This window comes from Catharus ustulatus, chromosome 30 (genome assembly GCF_009819885.2).
Source record: "Catharus ustulatus isolate bCatUst1 chromosome 30, bCatUst1.pri.v2, whole genome shotgun sequence".
NCBI lineage: Eukaryota > Metazoa > Chordata > Aves > Passeriformes > Turdidae > Catharus > Catharus ustulatus.
The window spans coordinates 3,661,387-3,681,539 of NC_046250.1; the positions used below are offsets into that span (position 1 = coordinate 3,661,387).

At 63.9% G+C, this 20,153-nt stretch overlaps 1 protein-coding gene across 1 annotated transcript; it reads left to right on the forward strand.

Moving 5' to 3' along the window:
• The first annotated feature begins 237 nt into the window (after positions 1–237).
• Positions 238–20,146, forward strand: ARHGEF2 (Rho/Rac guanine nucleotide exchange factor 2). The gene is given in 27 exon segments (XM_033082897.2): positions 238–414; positions 4,700–4,850; positions 6,760–6,827; positions 6,936–6,944; positions 6,946–7,000; positions 7,385–7,514; positions 7,594–7,703; positions 7,783–7,929; positions 8,858–9,108; positions 9,197–9,322; positions 10,721–10,838; positions 10,915–11,172; positions 11,329–11,405; positions 11,980–12,149; positions 13,289–13,356; positions 14,017–14,162; positions 14,164–14,203; positions 15,439–15,502; positions 15,504–15,547; positions 15,630–15,655; positions 15,657–15,695; positions 15,782–15,823; positions 15,922–15,945; positions 15,947–15,973; positions 16,946–17,338; positions 19,374–19,560; positions 19,648–20,146. Coding segments are annotated over 27 exon segments (2,895 nt in total). The 5' UTR covers positions 238–366; the 3' UTR covers positions 19,725–20,146.
• The last annotated feature ends 7 nt before the right edge of the window (positions 20,147–20,153 follow it).

The following is a 20,153-nucleotide window of genomic DNA, read 5'->3' on the forward strand; positions in this document are numbered from 1 at the left end:
CCTGATCCCTCGGGATGTTCCGGAGCCGATCTCGGGGGATGGAGCGGTGCTGATCCCGGGGATGCCGATCCCGATCCCGGGGTGCCGATCCCGGCTGGATCCCGGGTTTCCCGGCTGGATCCCGGCTGGATCCCGAGGACCCCGCGCGAACAAAGGCCCCGCGGGCAGCACGAGGCCGGGGGGGCGGCGCGACCCGCCCCCGGGAGGGCGGGACCGAGACAGACCGGGCAGGGACCGGGAGCACCGGGAGGGACCGGGAGCGCCGGGAAGAGCCGGGAAAGAGCCGGGAAAGAGCCCGGAGGCACCGGGAAAGCACCGGGAAAGCACCGGGAGCGCTGGGAGGGAGCCGGGAGCGCTCCCTGGATTATGTCCCGTATCGAGTCGCTGTCGCGAGCCAGGAGCGATCGCGCCAAGGTGGGTCCGGGGGGCACAGCCCCCACCCCGAGCGGGGTCCCCCCCCCCTATTCCAGCCCATCTTGGGGTGCAGGGGGGGTTCTTCCCTCCCTGATCCTGTTTGGGGGGCAGGGAGGGGTCACCCCATCCCTCAGCCCGGCTTGGGGGGCTCTGCCCTGCCCCAGGGGGTTGATTTGGGGGTTTTGGGGGGGCGCGGGGGGATGCTCGGGAGGGGGGGGGTTACGCTCTTCGGGGGTCCCGATCGAAGGGGGCGGAGGGCGGGGAAGGGGCGAGGCCCCCCCGGTGCTCCCCACTGTGGATCGGGGGGTACTGGATGGAGCCAGGACCCCCTGCACCCCCTCCCCAGCAGCTCCAGGGACCCCCACGCGTGTCCCCCAACTTCTCCGCCGCCCCAAACTTGGCCCCGACTCTTCCTCATCCTCCTCCCCGCCAGGGCCGCAGCTGCGGGTGACGCGAGGATGAGGATGAGGAAGTCGCCTTCCCCTCCTGCCGGGGGGGGGGAAAGAACTTTTAGAGCCCCCACCCCAATTTTATCACTGTCCACGATGACAAAACCCGGCGGGGGGTTCGGGGGCGGGGAAACTGAGGCACGGGGCGCTCCGGGAGCGCGCCCGCGGCTCCGACCCCCGTGACCAGGGCGTGCGGGGGGGGCCCGGGCATGTGGCAATGCCGGCGTGGCGAAACCCGCCCGGGGGGGCTGGGGGGGCCCCCGGGGCTTTGTGTGCTGGGCAAGGCCGTGCTGGGGGGGGGGGACAGCGCTCTGTGCCCCCCCCCGGACCCCAATTCACCCCAAAACGGAGATTTTTTTTTTTGGGGGGGAGGGCGGGATCCTGAACCGCTGCTCCCCCCGCCCCGTGGATGCGCTGAGCCGGTCGGACCCGAACCCTGCGGGCAGCGGGGGGGTCTGGGGGTGCCCCCACCCCGGAGAGGGGTTTGGGGGGGGTCGGGGGGCGGTTTGGGGGGTCAGGGGGCGGTTTGGGGGGTCTGCGGGTGGTTTAGGGGGCGGTTTTGTGGAAGGGGGAAGTGGTGGCCGGTCCCCGCGCCGCCCGGGGGAAATGATGTTTTTTTTTTTTTTTTTGTTTGAAGAAAGTTTCGTCCGAGACGTTTTGGCCCCACCCAGGGTCGGGGGGGGGGGTCGGGGTGACCCCCCCGAGGAGGGGGCGGCTCCCGGGGGATCCCCAAAGGGACCCGGCTGTGTGTGGGGACCCCCCCTCGGCTTCACGGGGGATCCCCACCTGCTTTTTGGGGGGGGGGGGGTCCTGGCAGCGACCCCCCCGGAGCCCCCAAAACACCTCAGGGGGGTCCCGCTATCCCAGATCGCCCCTAAATCCGGGGGCTTCAAACCTCCGAGGGGGCAAATTGGGGGCTGGGGGTGTCCCCCGGTGATTTTTTTTTGGGGAGGGGGCTCTGCCGGGAGTCCCCCCGTGGTTCCCATCCCGGCCCAGCGGGGTCTTTGTTGCCTCGGCGGTGGCTTTGTTCGCCGCCGGGGTGGCAGGAGAGGGGGGGGGCTGTCCCCAAACAGCGCCAGCACCGACCCCAAAAAGGGGGGATCTGTCCCCAAAAAGGGGAGCGCTCGCCCCCCGCAGCCCCGCGGCGCCGTTCCGGGCTCAGCTCCACCGAACCCCTGCGGGTTTTGGGGCGGGGGCTCCCCCCGTTCACACCCCAGGCCGCTTTTAGGGTGGGGTGGCACCCCAAAAACTCCTGCCCGGCCCCGCGCGGGTTTTGGGGCGCGGAGGGGGCCGAACAGGAACCCAAAAATCACCCGTCTCTATTTAAAGCGCTGAAACTTCCTCCGCCCCCAGCGCCGGGGGAGGGGAGGGGGGGTCGGAAACGCGGGGGACCCCGAAATTCCCGCACGGAGCAGGCCGCGTGTCCCGGTTTGTGTTCCCCGATTTGTGGGGTCGGGGGGCGCGGGGGGGGCTTTGTTTGGGGTCGGAGCCGCTCGGGGGGTTTGGGGGGTTTGGGGGGGCGCGGGAGGGGCGCGGTCACCCCCCCCACACCTCCCCGGGGGTCTTCAGGGTTTGGTGACCCCAAATCTGCGCTGGTTCCCCCGCCACACACGGGGAGGGGCGCGGGACCCCCCCCCCAAAATCCCCCCACGGTGATTTTTGGAGTTTTTTTGGGGGGGTTACGCGGTGTGACCCCCCCCAAATCCCCTGAGGGTTTTTTTGGGGGGTCCCTCCGGAGACCCCCAGGCCAAGGGGGGGGTCCCGGGGCGGGAGGGGCCGGGCGGGGGGGGCAGGAAGCGGCCGCGGCTCCCGCCTTTGTCTGGCGCGGTTCGGTTTCCTTCGCGGGGGGGGGCCCAAAACAGGGAGAAAAACACGGAAATCGGGCAACGGAGAAAAGCGGGGAGAGAGGGGAGAAAAGTGAGCGGGGGAAAGGAGAAAAAACGGTTAAAAAATAAAAAGAGAGAGAGAAAAAAAGTGGAGGGGGGAAAAAAGCGGAGAAAAAAGGAAAATAGGATCTAAAAAAGGGAAAACAAACGGGGGAAAAAAGCGGGGAGAGAGGGGAGAAAAAGTGAGGCGGGGGAAAGGAGGAAAAACGGTTAAAAAATAAAAGAGAGAGAGAAAAAAAGTGGGAGGGGGGAAAAAAGCGGAGAAAAAGGGAAATGGGATGTAAAAAAGGGAAAACAAACGGGGGGGAAAAAGCGGAGAAAAAAAGGAAAATAGGATCTAAAAAAAGGAAAACAAACGGGGGGAAAGCAGGAAAAAAAACGGGGGGGAGCAGCGAAGAAGGAAAAATCGGTTAAAAAGGAAAATGCAATAAAAAGGGGGAAATAAGCAGAAAAAAAGGAAAAAGCGGTAAAAAAAGGGGGGAAGGCAGGCAAAAAAGGGGGGAAGGATAAAAGAGGAAAGAAAATCGGGGGCGGAAAAGGAAAGAAAAGCAGAAAGATAAAGGAAAGAAAGTGGAGATAAAGGAAATAAAGTGGAGGGAAGGAAAGAGAAAAAATAAGGATAAAAGAATAAAGGGAAAGCAAATAAAAAAGAAATGAAAGAAAAAGAAAGGAAAGCAAATAAAGGGAGGTAAAAAAAAAAAGAAAAGAAAAAAAAAAGAAAAGAAACGGACAAAAACGGGGGAAAATAAAAGAAAAATAAACAAAACCGGCGGAGCAAGGGGAAAAATCAAAGGAAAACAAACAAGCGGGCGGGAACAATCGCGCGCGGGGGCGGATGTCGCGGCCGATGTCGCGGCCGATGTCGCGGCCGGAGGCGCCGCCGGGGCCGGGGGGGGGCCGGGGCTCGGGGGGGTCCGGGATGTGCTGCTGCTCCTGCGCCCCGTTCCCGGCGGACGGGGAGGCGGAGGGACCCCTGAGCCCAGAGCGGGTGAGACCCCGCGACCCCCGCCCGGGGCTGGGTGACACTGGGGGGGCACTGGGGTGGCACTGGGTGACACTGGGGTGACACTTGGGGTGACAATAGGGGTGACAATAAGGTGACAATGAGGTCCCGGTCCTGCTCGGGGGGTTCTCAACCGGTGTCTCCTGGGGTCCCACTCCCGCCCCGAGCCCCCCGTTCTGCCTCCCCCTCTCCGAACCCCCCCCGGGGGTCCCTCAGCCTCTCCCCGCCCTCAGGGGGGTTCAGACCCCGGGACCCCCTTTGGGGTTTGGAGCGGGGATGGGGAGGGGGTCAGGGGGTCCCGCCGGTTTTGGGGGGCTCTCGGTCGGCGCCCGAGCGGGCTCAGCCCTGGTGCCAGGCACGGCCGGGGCCCGCGGGGGTGGCGAGGGGGGGCACAAAGGCCTCTCTGTGCCCGTGGGGGCGCGGGGGGGGTCCGAGGGCGAGCGCGGGGACACTCGGGGTGACACCAACTCGCTCCCAAACCCAAACCCTCCCCCATCCCCAAAACCATCCCCGCGGAGGCTCAGCCGCGCTCCCCGTTTCGGGGAGGAAAAAAGGGTGAAACCCCCGGTTTGGGCTAAAAAATAAAAGGCTGGAGGGGGGGCTCAGCACCATGTCCCAGCCCCCACGGGGCAAGCGTCACCCCGAAGCGCCCCCGCACCCCGTCCCCATTGGGGCTGCGCCGGGGCGGGGGGGACCGCGCATCGCTCCCGCAGCTCCGGTTGCCGTGGAGACGGGATGCTGGGGAGCGGCGGCGAGCGCAGGGAGCGGGGGGCTCTGTCCCCGAGCTCCGGGCTCCCCACCGAGCCCGAGAGGCTCCGGCCGCTCCCCGCAGCCCGCCCGGCTCCCCGCAAACACCATGAGCCGCGTCCCCAGGCCCGGCCGGGGCAGCCGCGGGGCGGCCGCGGTGCCGCAGCCCCGTCAGGCGTCCGGTGCCGCTGTCCGGGCAGGGCAAGGACAAGGAGAGGATGAAGGAGGGCAAGGAGAAGGACGCGCGGTACACCAACGGGCACCTCTTCACCACCATCTCCGTGTCCGGCATGACCATGTGCTTCGCCTGCAACAAGAGCATCACGGCCAAGGAAGCGCTCGTGTGTCCCAGTGAGTGCCCGGGGACAGCGGGGGGAGGTTCTGGGCCGATGTGACCGGGGCAGGGGGCACCTGGAGGGGTTTGCCGGGGGGGATTTGGCTGGGGGGACGTGCCAGGGTAGGATTGACACGGTGGCTTTGCTTGGGTGGCTTTGGCAGGGTGGATTTGATGGGGTGGCTTTGCTGGGCTGGATTTGATGGGGTGGATTTGATGGGGTGGCTTTACCAGGGCAGAATTGCCACCGTGGCATTGCTGGGGTGGCTTCTCCAGGGTGGCATTGCTGGGGTGGCTTCTCCAGGGTGGATTTGTCAGGGTGGTTTTGGCAGGGTGGATTTGGTGGGGTGGCTTTTCCAGGGTGGATTTGGTGGAGTGGGTTTTCCAGGGTGGATTTGATGGGGTGGATTTGATGGGGTGGCTTTGCCAGGGTGGCTTTTCCAGGGCAGAATTGCCACCGTGGCATTGCTGCAGTGGCTTTGCCAGGGTGGCATTGCTGGGGTGGCATTGCTGGGGTGGCTTCTCCAGGGTGGATTTGATGGGGTGGCTTTGCTGGGGTGGCTTTGCCAGGGCAGAATTGTCACCGTGGCATTGCTGCAGTGGCTTTACCAGGGTGGCTTTTCCAGGATTAATTTACTGGGGTGGCTTTTCCAGGGTGGATTTGGTGGGATGGCTTTTCCAGGGTGGATTTGACAGGGTGGCTTTTCCAGGGTAGATTTGGTGGGATGGCTTTCCCAGGGTGGATTTGACAGGGTGGCTTTTCCAGCATGAATTTACTGGGGTGGCTTTTCCAAGGTGGCTTTTCCAGAGCAGAGTTGCCAGGGTGGCTTTGCCGCAGTGGATTTTTTTGGGATGTCTCTTCCGGGTTGTCTTTTCCACCAGGGCTTGGAATTGGCAGGGCTGGGATTGGCACGATGGGGTGGCTGCTCCAGGCTGGCTCTACCAGGGCAGGGTTGCCAGGGTGGTTTTTCCAGGATGACATTTCTTTGCTGCAGTGGCTTTACCAGGGTGGCTTTGCTGGAATGGAATTGCCAGGGTGGCTTTGCTGGGGTGGCTTCCTCATGGTGGCTTTGCCAGGGTGACATTTCTGGGTGGCTTTGCCAGGATGACATTTCCGTGGTGGCTTTGCCAGGGTGACATTTCCGTGGTGGCTTTGCCAGGGTGACATTTCTGGGTGGCTTGGCCAGGGTGGCTTGGCCAGGGTGACATTTCCATGGTGACTTGGCCAGGGTGACATTTCTGGGTGGCTTTGCCAGGGTGACATTTCTGGGTGGCTTTGCCAGGGTGGCTTTGCCGCAGTGACTTTCCCAGTGTGGAGTTGCCAGGGTGGCTTTTTCTGGGGTGGCTTTTCCATGGCGGCTGTGCCGGGGTGGCTTTGCCGCAGTGGCTTTTCTGAGGAGGCTTTTTTTGGGATGACTTTTTTTGGGGTGGCTTTGCTGGGGCGGAATTGCTGGGGTGGCTTCGCCAGATTGGATTTGCCGCAGTGGCTTTGCCGGGGTGGCTTTTTTTGGGATGGCTTTTTCGGGGTGGCCTTGCCAGGATGACGGTGCCGTGGTGGCTTTTCCAAGAGGAATTTTCTGGGGTGGCTTTTGCCCCGTGGCTTTGCCGCATGGGCACCGCAGTGCCCGGTTTTTTTTGGGTTGGTGCCCTGGAGCAGGTGATGGTCTCTCTGCCCTGGCACATCCCGGCTCCCTGGCGCTGGTGGCCCCGGGCTGGCGCTGGTGGCCCCGGGCTGGCGCGGTGCCCTCGGGGCTGGGGCAGCTGTTCGCTGGCAGCTGCAGCTCCGGCAGCGCCGGCTGATCCGCATCCACCCGCATTCCCTCCACATCTGCTCCCGTCGCTCTGCCGGGACCCGCGGGAGGAGGGGTGGCAGGAGAGCCCCCGTGGCCTCTCCGTCACCTCTGTCACCTCCCCGTGTCCCCCCAGCCTGCAATGTCACCATCCACAACCGCTGCAAGGACACCCTGCCCAACTGCACCAAGGTGAAGCAGAAGGTGAGCGCGGGTGACACGAGTGGGGGGGCGAGGGAAGGGGGGGCTGCGGGAGTTGGGGACACGCGGGGACAGTGACGCGGGGACAGTGACGCTTCCGCTCCCCCGCAGCAGCAGAAGGGCGGCGCTGCTGAAGAACAGCTCAGCCCTGCAGTCGGTGTCCCTGCGCAACAAGAGTGAGTGGGGGGAGCTTCCCTTCCCTTCCCTTCCCTTCCCTTCCCTTCCCTTCCCTTCCCTTCCCTTCCCTTCCCTTCCCTTCCCTTCCCTTCCCTTCCCTTCCCTTCCTTCCCTTCCCTTCCCTTCCCTTCCCTTCCCTTCCCTTCCCTTCCCTTCCCTTCCCTTCCCTTCCCTTCCCTTCCCTTCCCTTCCCTTCCCTTCCCTTCCCTTCCCTTCCCTTCCCTTCCCTTCCCTTCCCTTCCCTTCCCTTCCCTTCCCTTCCCTTCCCTTCCCTTCCCTTCCCTTCCCTTCCCTTCCCTTCCCTTCCCTTCCCTGTGTCCCTGCACAGCCTGGGGGGTGCCAGGGGGGTCCCAGCGCCACCCCCCCCGGTGTGTCCCCCCCAGATGCCATCCGGGAGCGCCCCAATTCTGCCATCTACCCCTCGGAGAGTTTCCGGCAGACGCTGCTGGGGGCGCGCCGCGGCCGCCCCTCCCTGTCCCTCTCCAAGAGCGTCTCCACCACCAACATCTCAGGGTAAGGGCGGGAAACGGGGACACAGCGGGGATCCGGGGGTGTCCCCAGTGTCCCCATCGTGTCCCACGCACTCCCCCAGGACGTTCAACGATGACTCTCCGCTGGGAATCCGGCGGATCCTGTCCCAGTCCACGGATTCGCTCAACATGCGCAACCGGACGCTCTCGGTGGAGTCGCTGATCGACGAAGGTGGGGACACCACAGGGACACCACGGGGACACGGGGAGGGGGACACGGGGACTCCACATGCCGCTGGTGTCACCTGCAGGCCCTGACGTCATCGTGAGCCAGCTGCTGAGCGATCTGGAGGCGGACGGGAAGGAGTTCGAGGCGGATTCCTGGAGCCTGGCGGTGGATAACAGCTTCCTGCAGCAGCACCGCATGGACGTCATGAAGCGGCAGGATGTCATCTACGGTGAGGGGACAGGGGGCAGGGGGACAGGGGACAGGGCACGGGACATGGGGACAGGGCATGGGATGCAGGAATGGGACAGGGGTAAAGGGCAGGGGTAAAGACGTGGGGAATGTGAGGACAGGAAAGGGACACGGGTGGGGGTACAGGGATGGGGGACATGGGGACAGGACAGGGGACGCAGGAAGAGGCTGGAGAAGAAGGAATGGGGACAGAGGGACAGAGGGTGCAGGGACAGGGATGCAGTCGTGAGGACACAGGGCTGGGCTGGGTGGCTGTTCCTGGGGTCCTGTCCCTGTCCCCTCTGTGCTGTTCCTGTTTCTGTCCCTGTCCCTGTCTCCCTGTCCCTGTCCCTGTCTCCTCTGTTCTGCCCGTGTTCCCTCTGTGCTGTCCCTGTCCCATCCCTGTCCTTGTCCTGTCCCTGTCCCCTCCGTGCTGTCCCTGTCCCCATCCCTGTCCCTGTCCCCCTCCCTGTTCCTGTTTCTGTCCCTGTCCCATCCCTGTCCCTGTCCCTGTCCCTGTCCCTGTCCCTGTCCCTGTCCCTTCCGTGATGTCCCTGTCCCTGACCCTGTCCCTGTCCCTGTCCCTGTTCCCTGTCCCTGTCCCATCCCTGTCCCATCCCTGTCCCTGTCCCTGTCCCTGTCCCTGTCCCATCCCTGTCCCATCCCTGTCCCATCCCTGTCCCCATCCCTGTCCCTGTCCCATCCCTGTCCCATCCCTGTCCCGTCCCTGTCCTTGTCCCTGTCCCCTCTGTGCTGTCTCTGGGGTCCTGTCCCTGTCCCATCCCTGTGCCATCCCTGTCCCCATCCCTGTCCCTGTCCCATCCCTGTCCCTGTCCCTGTCCCTGTCCCTGTCCCATCCCTGTCCCACCCCTGTCCCATCCCTGTCCCCTCTGTCCCCGCCCCGTGGTGACCGCGCCGTGCCCCCGCAGAGCTGATGCAGACGGAGCTGCACCACGTGCGGACGCTGAAGATCATGGGCGCCCTGTTCCGCAGGGCCATGCTGGAGGAGCTGCAGCTGGACCCCGGCACCGTCCAGCGCATCTTCCCCTGCCTCGACGAGCTCAGCCACATCCACGAGCGCTTCCTGGCCCAGCTCCTGGAGCGGCGCCGGGAATCGCTGGCCCAGGACAGCAACAAGAACTTCGTCATCGACCGCCTCGGTGACATCCTGGTCACCCAGGTGGGCGAGGGGAATCAGGACATGGGGGGCGAGGATTTTGGGGTGGGGATGCACTCACTGATGTCCCCTCGTGGTTCCCACCGCCAAGTTCTCGGGCCCGAGCGCGGAGCAGCTGCGCAAAGCCTACGCCGAGTTCTGCAGCAAGCACACCAAGGCGCTCAAGGAGTACAAGGACCTGCTGGCCCGGGACAAACGCTTCCAGCAGTTCATCCGGGTGGGTTCTGTGGGGACCCCGGGCTGGGGATGGGGGGCTCTGTCCTCTGGAGGGACCCCGGGATGGGGGCTGGGGTCTCTGTCCTCTGGAGGGACCCCCGGGATGGGGATCGGGGTCTGTGTCCTCTGCAGGGACCCCCGGGATGGGGGCTGGGGTCCCCCTGCACGTTCCAGGCTTTGTGCCGCAGTGGAAAACCCTTCTACCAACTCCGTGCCTCAGTTTCCCCAACTTGTGTGCCTCCCTCACTGAGCTCTGGGGGGTCACTGATGGAGAGGGGGCCCTGCTGATGGGCTCTGAGCTTTAGGGGGGCCCTGCTGATGGGGTCTCAGCTTTGGGGGTCTCTGCTGATGGGGTCTCAGTTTTGGGGGCTCTGCTGATGAGATCTCAGTTTTGGGGGGCCCTGTTGATGGGATCTCAGTTTTGGGGGGTCCTGCTGATGGGGTCTCAGGTTTGGGGGGCCCTGCTGATGGGATCTCAGCTTTGGGGGGCCCTGCTGATGGGGTCTCAGTTTTGGGGGCTCTGCTGATGAGATCTCAGTTTTGGGGGGCCCTGTTGATGGGATCTCAGTTTTGGGGGTCTCTGCTGATGGGATCTCAGTTTGGGGGTCCCTGCTGATGGGGTCTCAGCTTTGGGGGGCCCTGCTGATGGGGTCTCAGCTTTGGGGGGCCCTGCTGATGGGGTCTCAGCTTTGGGGGGCCCTGCTGATGAGATCTCAGCTTTGAGGGGGCCCTGCTGATGAGATCTCAGTTTGGGGGGGCTCTGCTGATGGGATCTCAGCTTTAGGGGGGGTCTCTGCTGATGGGGTCTCAGCTTTGGGGTCCCTGCTGATGGGATCTCAGCTTTGGGGGGGGCCCTGCTGATGTGATCTCAGCTTTGGGGGTCTCTACTGATGGGATCTCAGTTTGGGGGGGCTCTGCTGATGGAGTCTCAGTTTTAGGGGGTCTCTGCTGATGGGGTCTCAGCTTTGGGGGGGGCTCTGCTGATGGGGTCTGAGCTTTGGGGGGCCCTGCTGATGGGATTTCTGCTTTGGGGGGCCCTGCTGATGGGATCTCAGCTTTGGGGGGGCCCTGCTGATGGGGTCTCAGTTTGGGGGCCCTGCTGATGGGATCTCAGTTTTGTGGGTCTCTGCTGATGGGGGTCTCAGCTTTGGGGGTCTCTGCTGATGGAATCTCAGTTTTGGGGGTCTCTGCTGATGTGATCTCAGTTTGGGGGGCCCTGCTGATGAGATCTCAGTTTTGGGGGGCCCTGCTGATGAGATCTCAGCTTTGGGGGTCTCTGCTGATGGAATCTCAGTTTTGGGGAACCCTGCTGATGGGGATCTCAGCTTTGGGGGGTCCTGCTGGTGGGATCTCAGTTTGGGGGCACCCTCCTGACCGTGTGTCCCCCCTCTCCCCCCAGAGGGTGACACGGTCCCCCCTCCTCCGCCGCCACGGCGTCCCCGAGTGCATCCTGCTGGTGACGCAGCGCATCACCAAGTACCCGGTGCTCATCGAGCGCATCCTCAAGAATTCCAAAGGTATCAGGGCGGGGGTGAAGGAACCGGGATCCGGCGCTTGCGGGGCCGCGATTCCAGCTCCCCTCCCCGCCCGCAGACAACGAGGGGGACTGCGCGGACCTGTCGCGGGCGCTGCGGCTGGTGAAGGAGCTGCTCTCGGCCGTGGACGAGGAGGTTCACGCGTGGGAGCTCCGCGGGCGCCTCTGGGACGTTTTCCGGCGTGTGGACCCCCGGGCCAAGGTGCCGCTGCTCTGGGACAGCCGCCCCGGCGCCTTCGGCAGGGACGAGCTGCTGCGCAGGAAGCTGGTGCACAGCGGGGGGATGCTCTGGAAAACGGCGGCCGGGCGCTTCAAAGGTGGGAAAGGGGGGAAAAATGGGAATTGGGGGGTGCCTGTGGAGCAGGATGCTGGCAGAGCCACTCTTCTCCACGGCTGGATTTGGGGTCAGCCTGGGGCTCTGGGGGGCAGGGGGCTCGGAGGGTGAACCCCCCACTCACCTCGGCTCGCCCCAGATGTTCTGGTGCTGCTGATGACGGACGTGCTGGTGTTCCTGCAAGAGAAGGACCAGAAGTACACCTTCCCCATGCTGGTGAGCTGTCTCTCCTCACCCCAAACCTCCGGGGCTGCAGGGCAGCGCTGCCCATTCCCAGTGCTCCCCAATCCCAGAGCTCCCCATTCCCAGTGCTCCCCAATCCCAGTGCTGCCCATTCCCAGTGCTCCCCATTCCCAGTGTTCCCCATTCCCATCTCTCCCCATTCCCAGTGCTCCCTAATCCCAGTGCTCCCTATTCCCAGCCCTCCCCATTCCCAGTGCTTCCCAATCCCAGTGCTCCCCATTCCCAGTGCTCCCCATTCCCAGCCCTCCCCATTCCCAACACTCCCCATTCCCAGTTCTCCCCATTCCCAACCCTCCCCATTCCCAGCTCTCCCCATTCCCAACCCTCCCCAATCCCAGTGCTCCCCAATCCCAGTGCTCCCCAATCCCAGTGCTCCCCATTCCCAGTGCTCCCCAATCCCAGTGCTCCCCAATCCCAGTGCTCCCCAATCCCAGTGCTCCCCATCCCCAGCTCTCCCCATTCCCAGCTCTCCCCATTCCCAGCTCTCCCCATTCCCAACCCTTCCCATTCCCAGTGCTCTCCATTCCCAACCCTCCCGATCCCGCAGGACAAGCCGGCCGTCATCTCCCTGCAAAACCTGATCGTGCGGGACATCGCCAACCAGGAGAAGGGGATGTTCCTGATCAGCGCGGCCCCGCCCGAGATGTACGAGGTGCACTTGGCCTCCCGGGATGACCGCAACCACTGGATGAAGGTCATCCAGCAGGCCGTCAGCCTGTGAGTGTCCTGGGGACAGCCGGACCCCCCCGGATGTCCAGGGGTCTCTTGGAATCTCGTGGGGACAGCTGGGACCCCCCCGGGGTGTCTGGGGGTCTCTTGGAATCTCCTGGGGACAGCTGGGACCCCCCTGGGATGTCCAGGGGTCTCTTGGAATCTCATGGGGACAGCTGGGACCCCCTGGGATGTCTGGGGGTCTCTTGGAATCTCGTGGGGACAGCTGGACCCCCCCCGGATGTCTGGGGGTCTCTTGGAATCTCGGGGGGACAGCTGGGACCCCCCTGGATGTCTGGGGGTCTCTTGGAATCTCATGGGGACAGCTGGACCCCCCCGGGGTGTCCGGGGGTCTCTTGGAATCTCCTGGGGACAGCTGGGACCCCCCCGGGGTGTCTGGGGGTCTCTTGGAATCTCGTGGGGACAGCTGGACCCTCCCGGGATGTCTGGGGGTCTCCTGGAATCTCCTGGGGACAGCTGGGACCCCCCCGGGGTGTCTGGGGGTCTCTTGGAATCTCGTGGGGACAGCTGGGACCCCCGGGATGTCTGGGGGTCTCTTGGAATCTCCTGGGGACAGCTGGGACCCCCCTGGGATGTCTGGGGGTCTCTTGGAATCTCCTGGGGACAGCTGGGACCCCCCTGGGATGTCTGGTGGTCTCCTGGAATCTTGTGGGGACAGCTGGACCCGCCCTGGGGTGTCTGGGGGTCTCTTGGAATCTCGTGGGGACAACTGGACCCCCCCGGGATGTCTGGTGGTCTCCTGGAATCTCCTGGGGACAGCTGGACCCCCCCAGGGTGTCTGGGGGTCTCTTGGAATCTCATGGGGACAGCTGGGACCCCTCCGGGATGTCTGGGGGTCTCTTGGAATCTCCTGGGGACAGCTGGGACCCCCCCAGGGTGTCTGGGGGTCTCTTGGAATCTCGTGGGGACAGCTGGGACCCCCCCGGATGTCTGGGGGTCTCTTGGAATCTCGTGGGGACAGCTGGGACCCCCCCGGGATGTCTGGGGGTCTCTTGGAATCTCGGGGGTCCCTGTGGTTACAGGGTGGGGGGCGCTTGGATCTGGAGGGGAGGAGGGGATGGGTGTGGGGTGATGGGGATGGGGGGTCCTGGCTCTGACCCCCACCCCCATCCCGGCCCTCCCAGCTGTCCGAGCCGCCAGGATTTCCCTCTGATTGAGACGGAGACGGAGGCGTCCTTGCGGAAGCTGAAAGGTGGGAGCTCAACCCTGTTCAACCCATCCCATCCCAGGATCCCGTCCCATTGATCCCTTTGATCCCATTGATCCTATTGATCCCATCCCATCCCATCCCATCCCATCCCATTGATCCCATTGATCCCATTCCATTCATCCAATTGATCCCATTGATCCCATCCCATTGATCCCATCCCAGTGATCCCATCCCAGTGATCCCATCCCATCCCAGTATCCCATCCCATTGATCCCATTGATCCCATTGATCCCATCCCATTGATCCCATCCCAGTGATCCCATCCCATCCCAGTATCCCATCCCATCCCATTGATCCCATCCCATTGATCCCATTGACCCCATCCCATTGATCCTATTGATCCCATCCCATCCCATTCATCCCATCCCATTGATCCCATGGATTCCATCCCATTGATCCCATTGATCCCATTGATCCCATCCCATCCCATTGATCCCATCGATCCCATTGATCCCATTGATCCCATTGATCCAATTGATCCCATCGATCCCATCCCATTGATCCCATCCCATCCCATCCCATTGATCCCATCGATCCCATTGATCCCATCGATCCCATCCCATTGATCCCATCCCATCCCATGGATTCCATCCCACTGATCCCACCCCACCCCTCTGACCCCCAATTCCCGTCCCTCCCCAGAGCGGATGGAGCAGCACGACCGCCAGATCGCGGCGCTGCTGGAGGACAAGGTCGGGATTTTTGCCGACATGCTGGCGCTGGGCAGCGGCTCCGAGCCCCCCTGGCCCCCCGCGGGGACCCCCTTCCCTGGGGACCCCTCCCGCGGCCCCCCGCGGGGACGTCCTGCTGCACGACGCCATCCGGGAAGGTGGGGAGCTCCGGGATGGGGTGGAGGGGTGGGAATGGGGGATATGGGATGGTTCAGGGTGGTATGGAATGGTTCAGGTTGGTACGGGATGGTTCAGGGTGGCACGGGATGGTTCAGGTCGGCACGGGATGGTTCAGATTGGCACGGGATGGTTCAGGTTTGCACAGGATGGTTCAGGGTGGTATGGGATGGTTCAGGGTGGCACGGGATGGTTCAGGGTGGCACGGGATGGTTCAGGTTGGTACGGGATGGTTCAGGTTTGCACAGGATGGTTCAGGGTGGTATGGGATGGTTCAGGGTGGCACAGGATGGTTCAGGGTGGTACGGGATGGTTCAGGTTGGCACGGGATGGTTCAGGGTGGTACAGGATGGTTCAGGTTGGCACGGGATGGTTCACGGTGGCACGGGATGGTTCAGGGTGGCACGGGATGGTTCAGGATGGTATGGAATGGTTCAGGATGGTTCAGGATGGTTCAGGTTGGTTTGGGATGGTTCAGGGTGGTTCAGGATGGTTCAGGGTGGTACGGGATGGTTCAGGTTGGTATGGAATGGTTCAGGCTGATATGGGATGGTTCAGGGTGGCACAGGAAGGTTCAGGTTGGCACGGGATGGTTCAGGGTGGCACAGGAAGGTTCAGGTTGGCACGGGATGGTTCAGAGTGGTACGGGATGGTTCAGGGTGGTACAGGATGGTTCAGGTTGACACGGGATGGTTCAGGTTGGCACGGGATGGTTCAGAGTAGCACGGGATGGTTCTGGCTGGTACGGGATGGTTCAGGTTGGCACGGGATGGTTCAGGGTGGTTCAGGATCGTTCAGGTTGGCACGGGATGGTTCAGGTTGGCACAGGATGGTTCAGGGTGGCACGGGATGGTTCAGGGTGGTTCAGGATGGTTCAGGGTGGCACGGGATGGTTCAGAGTGGTATGGAATGGTTCAGGGTGGTACGGGATGGTTCAGGGTGGCACGGGATGGTTCAGGTTGGCACGGGATGGTTCAGGGTGGCACGGGATGGTTCAGGTTGGCACGGGATGGTTCAGGATGGTATGGGATGGTTCAGGTTGGCACGGGATGGTTCAGGCTGGCACGGGATGGTTCAGGCTGGCATGGGATGCTCTGCAGAGGGGCAGATACTTCAGGATGCCCCAGGATGTTCTGGGATGCCCCAGGATACTCTGGGATGCCCCAGGATGGGGAAACTGAGGCAGCAGGAGGGACTCACATTCCTTTCCCCACAGTGGAGTGCCTGAAGGAGATTTTCACGGGATGCCCCCGGGACCGGGACCAGAACCAGAACCAGAACAACCCCCCCCAAGGCCGAGAGCTGCCCCAGCCCCAGCGCCAGCAGTAAGGGGGGGACGGGGGAGGGTGGGGCTGGGTTGGGGGACCCCCGGGACCCCCCCGGGGCTCAGCCACCCTTCCCCTGCAGACGGCGACTCCGGCAGCATCAACGGCCTCCCTGGAATTCCGGGCAGATCCGGACTCTGGGCAGAGGGTGAGTTGGGGAGGGGGCCTCAGGGGGACGGTGGGGACCCCCAGCCCACGCTGGGGACCCTCAGTGTCACCTCACCCTCTCCACAGGACGGGAATGGGAACCAGGTCCCGCCGAGGGGATCCCAGGAGGTGAGGAAAGGGTTTTGGGGTAGGGGGTGGCTCCTCAGGGTCTGCCCTCGATGTGGCACTCGGGGTTCACCCCCTCCCCAAATCCTGTCCCCCCACAGGAGATCAACCAGCGCCTGGTGAACCCTCTATGGGCTCCTGCTGCGGCTCCAGGTGGGACAAGGAGGACAGGGAGGGGACAAGACCCCCTACCCAAATCCATCCTGCTCCCAAATCCATTCCCTGTCCCCTTTCTCCCTTTTGTGGCACTCCTTTGTCCCATTCCCCTTTCTTCTCATTCTCCCCGAGCTTTCTTTGCCCCCATTTCCCATTTTCCTGCAATTCCCCATTTCCTCCATTCCCCCATTTCCCCCAATTTCCCCATTCCCCCCATTCCCCCATTCCTCATTCCCCCATTTCCCCCATTCCCCCATTCCCCCATTCCCCCATTCCCCCTTTTTCCTGCATTCCCCATTCCCCCATTCCCCCCATTCCCCCATTCCCCCATTCCCCCATTGCCCCATTCCCCATTCCCCCATTCCCCCATTCCCCCATTCCCCCATTCCTCCTTTTCCTCCATTCCCCCATTCCCCATTTCCCCTTTTCCTGCATTCCCCCATTCCCCCATTCCTCCTATTTCTCCATTCCCCCCATCCCCCCATTCCTCCATTCCCCCATTCCTCCTTTTCCTGCATTCCCCATTCCCCCTTTTCCTGAGTTTCCCATTCCCCCATTTCCCCCCATTCCCCATTCCCCCATTCCCCCATTCCCCCATTCCCCCCATTCCCCCATTCCCCCTTTTCCTGAATTCTCTATTTCCTCCATTTCCTCCATTCCCCCATTCCCCCATTCCCCCATTCCCCATTTCCCCCCATTCCCGCATTCCCCCAATCCCCCCGTTCCCCCCATTCCCCCCATTCCCCCATTCCCCATTTCCCCCATTTCCCCTTCTCCTCCATTCCCCCCATTCCCCATTTCCCCCATTCCCCCCATTCCCCATTCCCCCCAATCCCCCCACTCCCCCCACTCCCCTCTCCCCATCCCCGCGCCCCCCTGACCCCGCTGCCCCCCAGGTCCCCCTTTTCCCCCCTGACCCCGCTGCCCCCCAGGTCCCCCTTTTCCCCCCTGACCCCGCTGCCCCCCCAGGTCCAGCTGACGCACCAGGAGGTGCTGCTGGAGCTGCAGCTGCCGGAGGGGCTGCAGCGGCCGCGGCCCCGCCGGGGGTCCCAGCCGGCCGTGCCGGTGAGCGGGGCGGCGGAACCGGGTCCGGGCGCGGAGCTGGCGCTGCTGCAGCGGCAGCACGGGCTGGTGCAGGAGGAGCTGAGCCGCTGCCGGCAGCTGTGCCAGGAGCGGGCGCAGGAGGCGGCGGCGCTGGAGTCGCGGCTGCGGGACAGCGAGCAGGAGCGGTCGCGGCTGGAGCGGGAGCTGCAGGAGGCGCGGGGGGCGCCGGCGGGGCCGCGGGGACGGAGGGCGGCGGAGCCCCGGCGGAGGAGCCTGCCGGCCGGGGATGCGCTGTACCTGAGCTTCACCCCGCCGCAGGTGGGCGCGGGGGCACCGGGGACACCGGGGACACCGGGGGTACCGGGGGTACCGGGTGTGGGGGGCTTGGCACGGCCCGGGGGCCGCTGCGGGTGAGGGGTGGGGTCTCTAACACTGGTTTTGTCCAGGGGTCTCACTGTCTGTGTCCAGGGCTCTCACTGGCTCTGTCCAGGGGTCCCTCTGGCTGTGTCCGGGGGTCTCGGTTGTGTCTGAGGGTCTTGGTTGTGTCCAGGGGTCACTCAGGTTGTGTCCGGGGGTCTCAGTTGTGTCCGGTGGTCTCTGTTGTGTCCAGGGGTCTCACTGTCTGTGTCCGAGGGTCTCGGCTGTGTCCAGGGGTCACTCAGGTTGTGTCCAGGGGTCTCGGCTGTGTCCAGGGGTCACTCAGGTTGTGTCCAGGGGTCCCACTGGCTGTGTCCGGGGGTCTCGGTTGTGTCCAGGGGTCACTCAGGTTGTGTCCAGGGGTCACTCAGGTTGTGTCCGAGGGTCTCGGCTGTGTCCAGGGGTCACTCAGGTTGTGTCCGAGGGTCTCGGCTGTGTCCAGGGGTCACTCAGGTTGTGTCCAGGGGTCCCACTGGCTGTGTCCGGGGGTCTCAGTTGTGTCCAGGGGTCACTCAGGTTGTGTCCAGGGGTCTCACTGTCTGTGTCCGGGGGTCACTCAGGTTGTGTCCGAGGGTCTCGGTTGTGTCCAGGGGTCACTCAGGTTGTGTCCAGGGGTCTCACTGACTGTGTCCGGGGGTCACTCAGGTTGTGTCCAGGGGTCTCACTGACTGTGTCCGGGGGTCACTCAGGTTGTGCCCGGGGGTCCCACTGGCTGTGTCCGGGGGTCACTCAGGTTGTGCCCAGGGGTCTCGGTTGTGTCCAGGGGTCACTCAGGTTGTGTCCGAGGGTCTCAGCTGTGTCCAGGGGTCACTCAGGTTGTGCCCAGGGGTCTCAGTTGTGTCCGGGGGTCACTCAGGTTGTGTCCGGGGGTGTCAGTTGTGTCCGAGGGTCTCGGTTGTGTCCGGGGGTCTCGGTTGTGTCCAGGGGTCCCACTGGCTGTGTCCGGGGGTCTCGGTTGTGTCCAGGGGTCACTCAGGTTGTGTCCGAGGGTCTCGGCTGTGTCCAGGGGTCTTGGTTGTGTCCAGGGGTCACTCAGGTTGTGTCCAGGGGTCCCACTGTCCGTGTCCGGGGGTCTCAGTTGTGTCCAGGGGTCTCGGTTGTGTCCAGGGGTCTCACTGTCCGTGCCCAGGGGTCTCGGCTGTGTCCGAGGGTCTCGATTGTGTCCGGGGGTCTCACTGACTGTGTCCGGTGGTCACTCAGGTTGTGTCCAGGGGTCTCGGTTGTGTCCGAGGGTCTCGGTTGTGTCCGAGGGTCTCGGCTGTGTCCAGGGGTCACTCAGGTTGTGTCCAGGGGTCCCACTGTCCGTGTCCGGGGGTCTCAGTTGTGTCCGGGGGTCTTGGTTGTGTCCAGGGGTCCCACTGGCTGTGTCCGAGGGTCTCGGTTGTGTCCGGGGGTCTCACTGTCTGTGTCCGAGGGTCTCGGCTGTGTCCAGGGGTCTCACTGTCTGTGTCCGAGGGTCTCGGCTGTGTCAAGGGGTCCCACTGGCTGTGTCCGGGGTCCCACTGGCTGTGTCCGGGGGTCACTCAGGTTGTGTCCAGGGGTCACTCAGGTTGTGTCCGGGGGGTCTCAGTTGTGTCCGGAGGTCTCTCTGGCTGTGTCCAGGGGTCCCACTGGCTGTGTCCAGGGGTCTCGGTTGTGTCGGGGGGTCTCAATTGTGTCCGGGGGTCTCGGTTTTGTCCAGGGGTCACTCAGGTTGTGTCCAGGGGTCCCACTGTCCGTGTCCGGGGGTCTCAGTTGTGTCCGGGGGTCTTGGTTGTGTCCAGGGGTCCCACTGGCTGTGTCCAGGGGTCTCAGTTGTGTCCGGTGGTCTCAGTTGTGTCCCAGAGTCTCACTGTCTGTGTCCCGGGGTCTCGGCTGTGTCCGGCGGTCCCACTGGCTGTGTCCAGGGGTCACTCAAGTTTCGGTCCTGACCCCTCCCCGTTCCCCCCCCCCACAGGTGAGCCACGCCAGCCCCCCGCCCACCCTCCAGTACCACCCCCCCGCCTTCCCCAGCCCCCGCGAGGAGCTGGAATTCCGCGGCGCCGACCCCGAGCGGCTGCGGGAGGGCGAGGACACCCTGGATGTGCTCCTGGAGGACGAGGGGGGCTTGGGAGGCCGCCACTCGCCCCCCGCCAGCCCCCGAGGTGGGTCCCGTTTTGGGGGGGTGGGGGACAGATCCCACCCTGGGGTTCTGGGTTATTTGGGGGGGTTAACCCGGAGTTTTCCCGCAGATTTCCTGAGGATGCAGGATATTCCCGAAGAGGCGGAGAACAGCCAGGAGCTGAAGGAGGGCGACGGGGACAGTTAGGGACCCCCGCAGCCCCCCCAGCACCCCACGATTCCCCCCAGGACACGCCAGGGGTGGATCCAGCTGTGGGGAGCGTTGGGAAAAGCGGGATGGGGACGCTGCTATTCCCACGGGAGCCTTATGGGAACGGGGGGGTCCAGGCGCCCCCTCCCCTACTCCAGCCCGGTGGGGCGGGGGTGACATCGTGTCCCCCCTCTTCCCGCTGGGATTTATTTATTTATTTGGATGTTTTTGGGGTGCGGGAGGCGGCCCCGGGGGGGGATCCTCCCGCTCCTGGGTCAGCGGTGACAGTGACCCCCCCCCGGTGTCGGGGGGTGCCCAAGGGTGGGGCGGGGAGGGACGGGGTCCCCGCGGATTAACTGTAAAAACAAAGGACAAAAGAAATGAAAAATATAAAAAAAAAATTTGGAAAATCGTGAAAATGAAGAG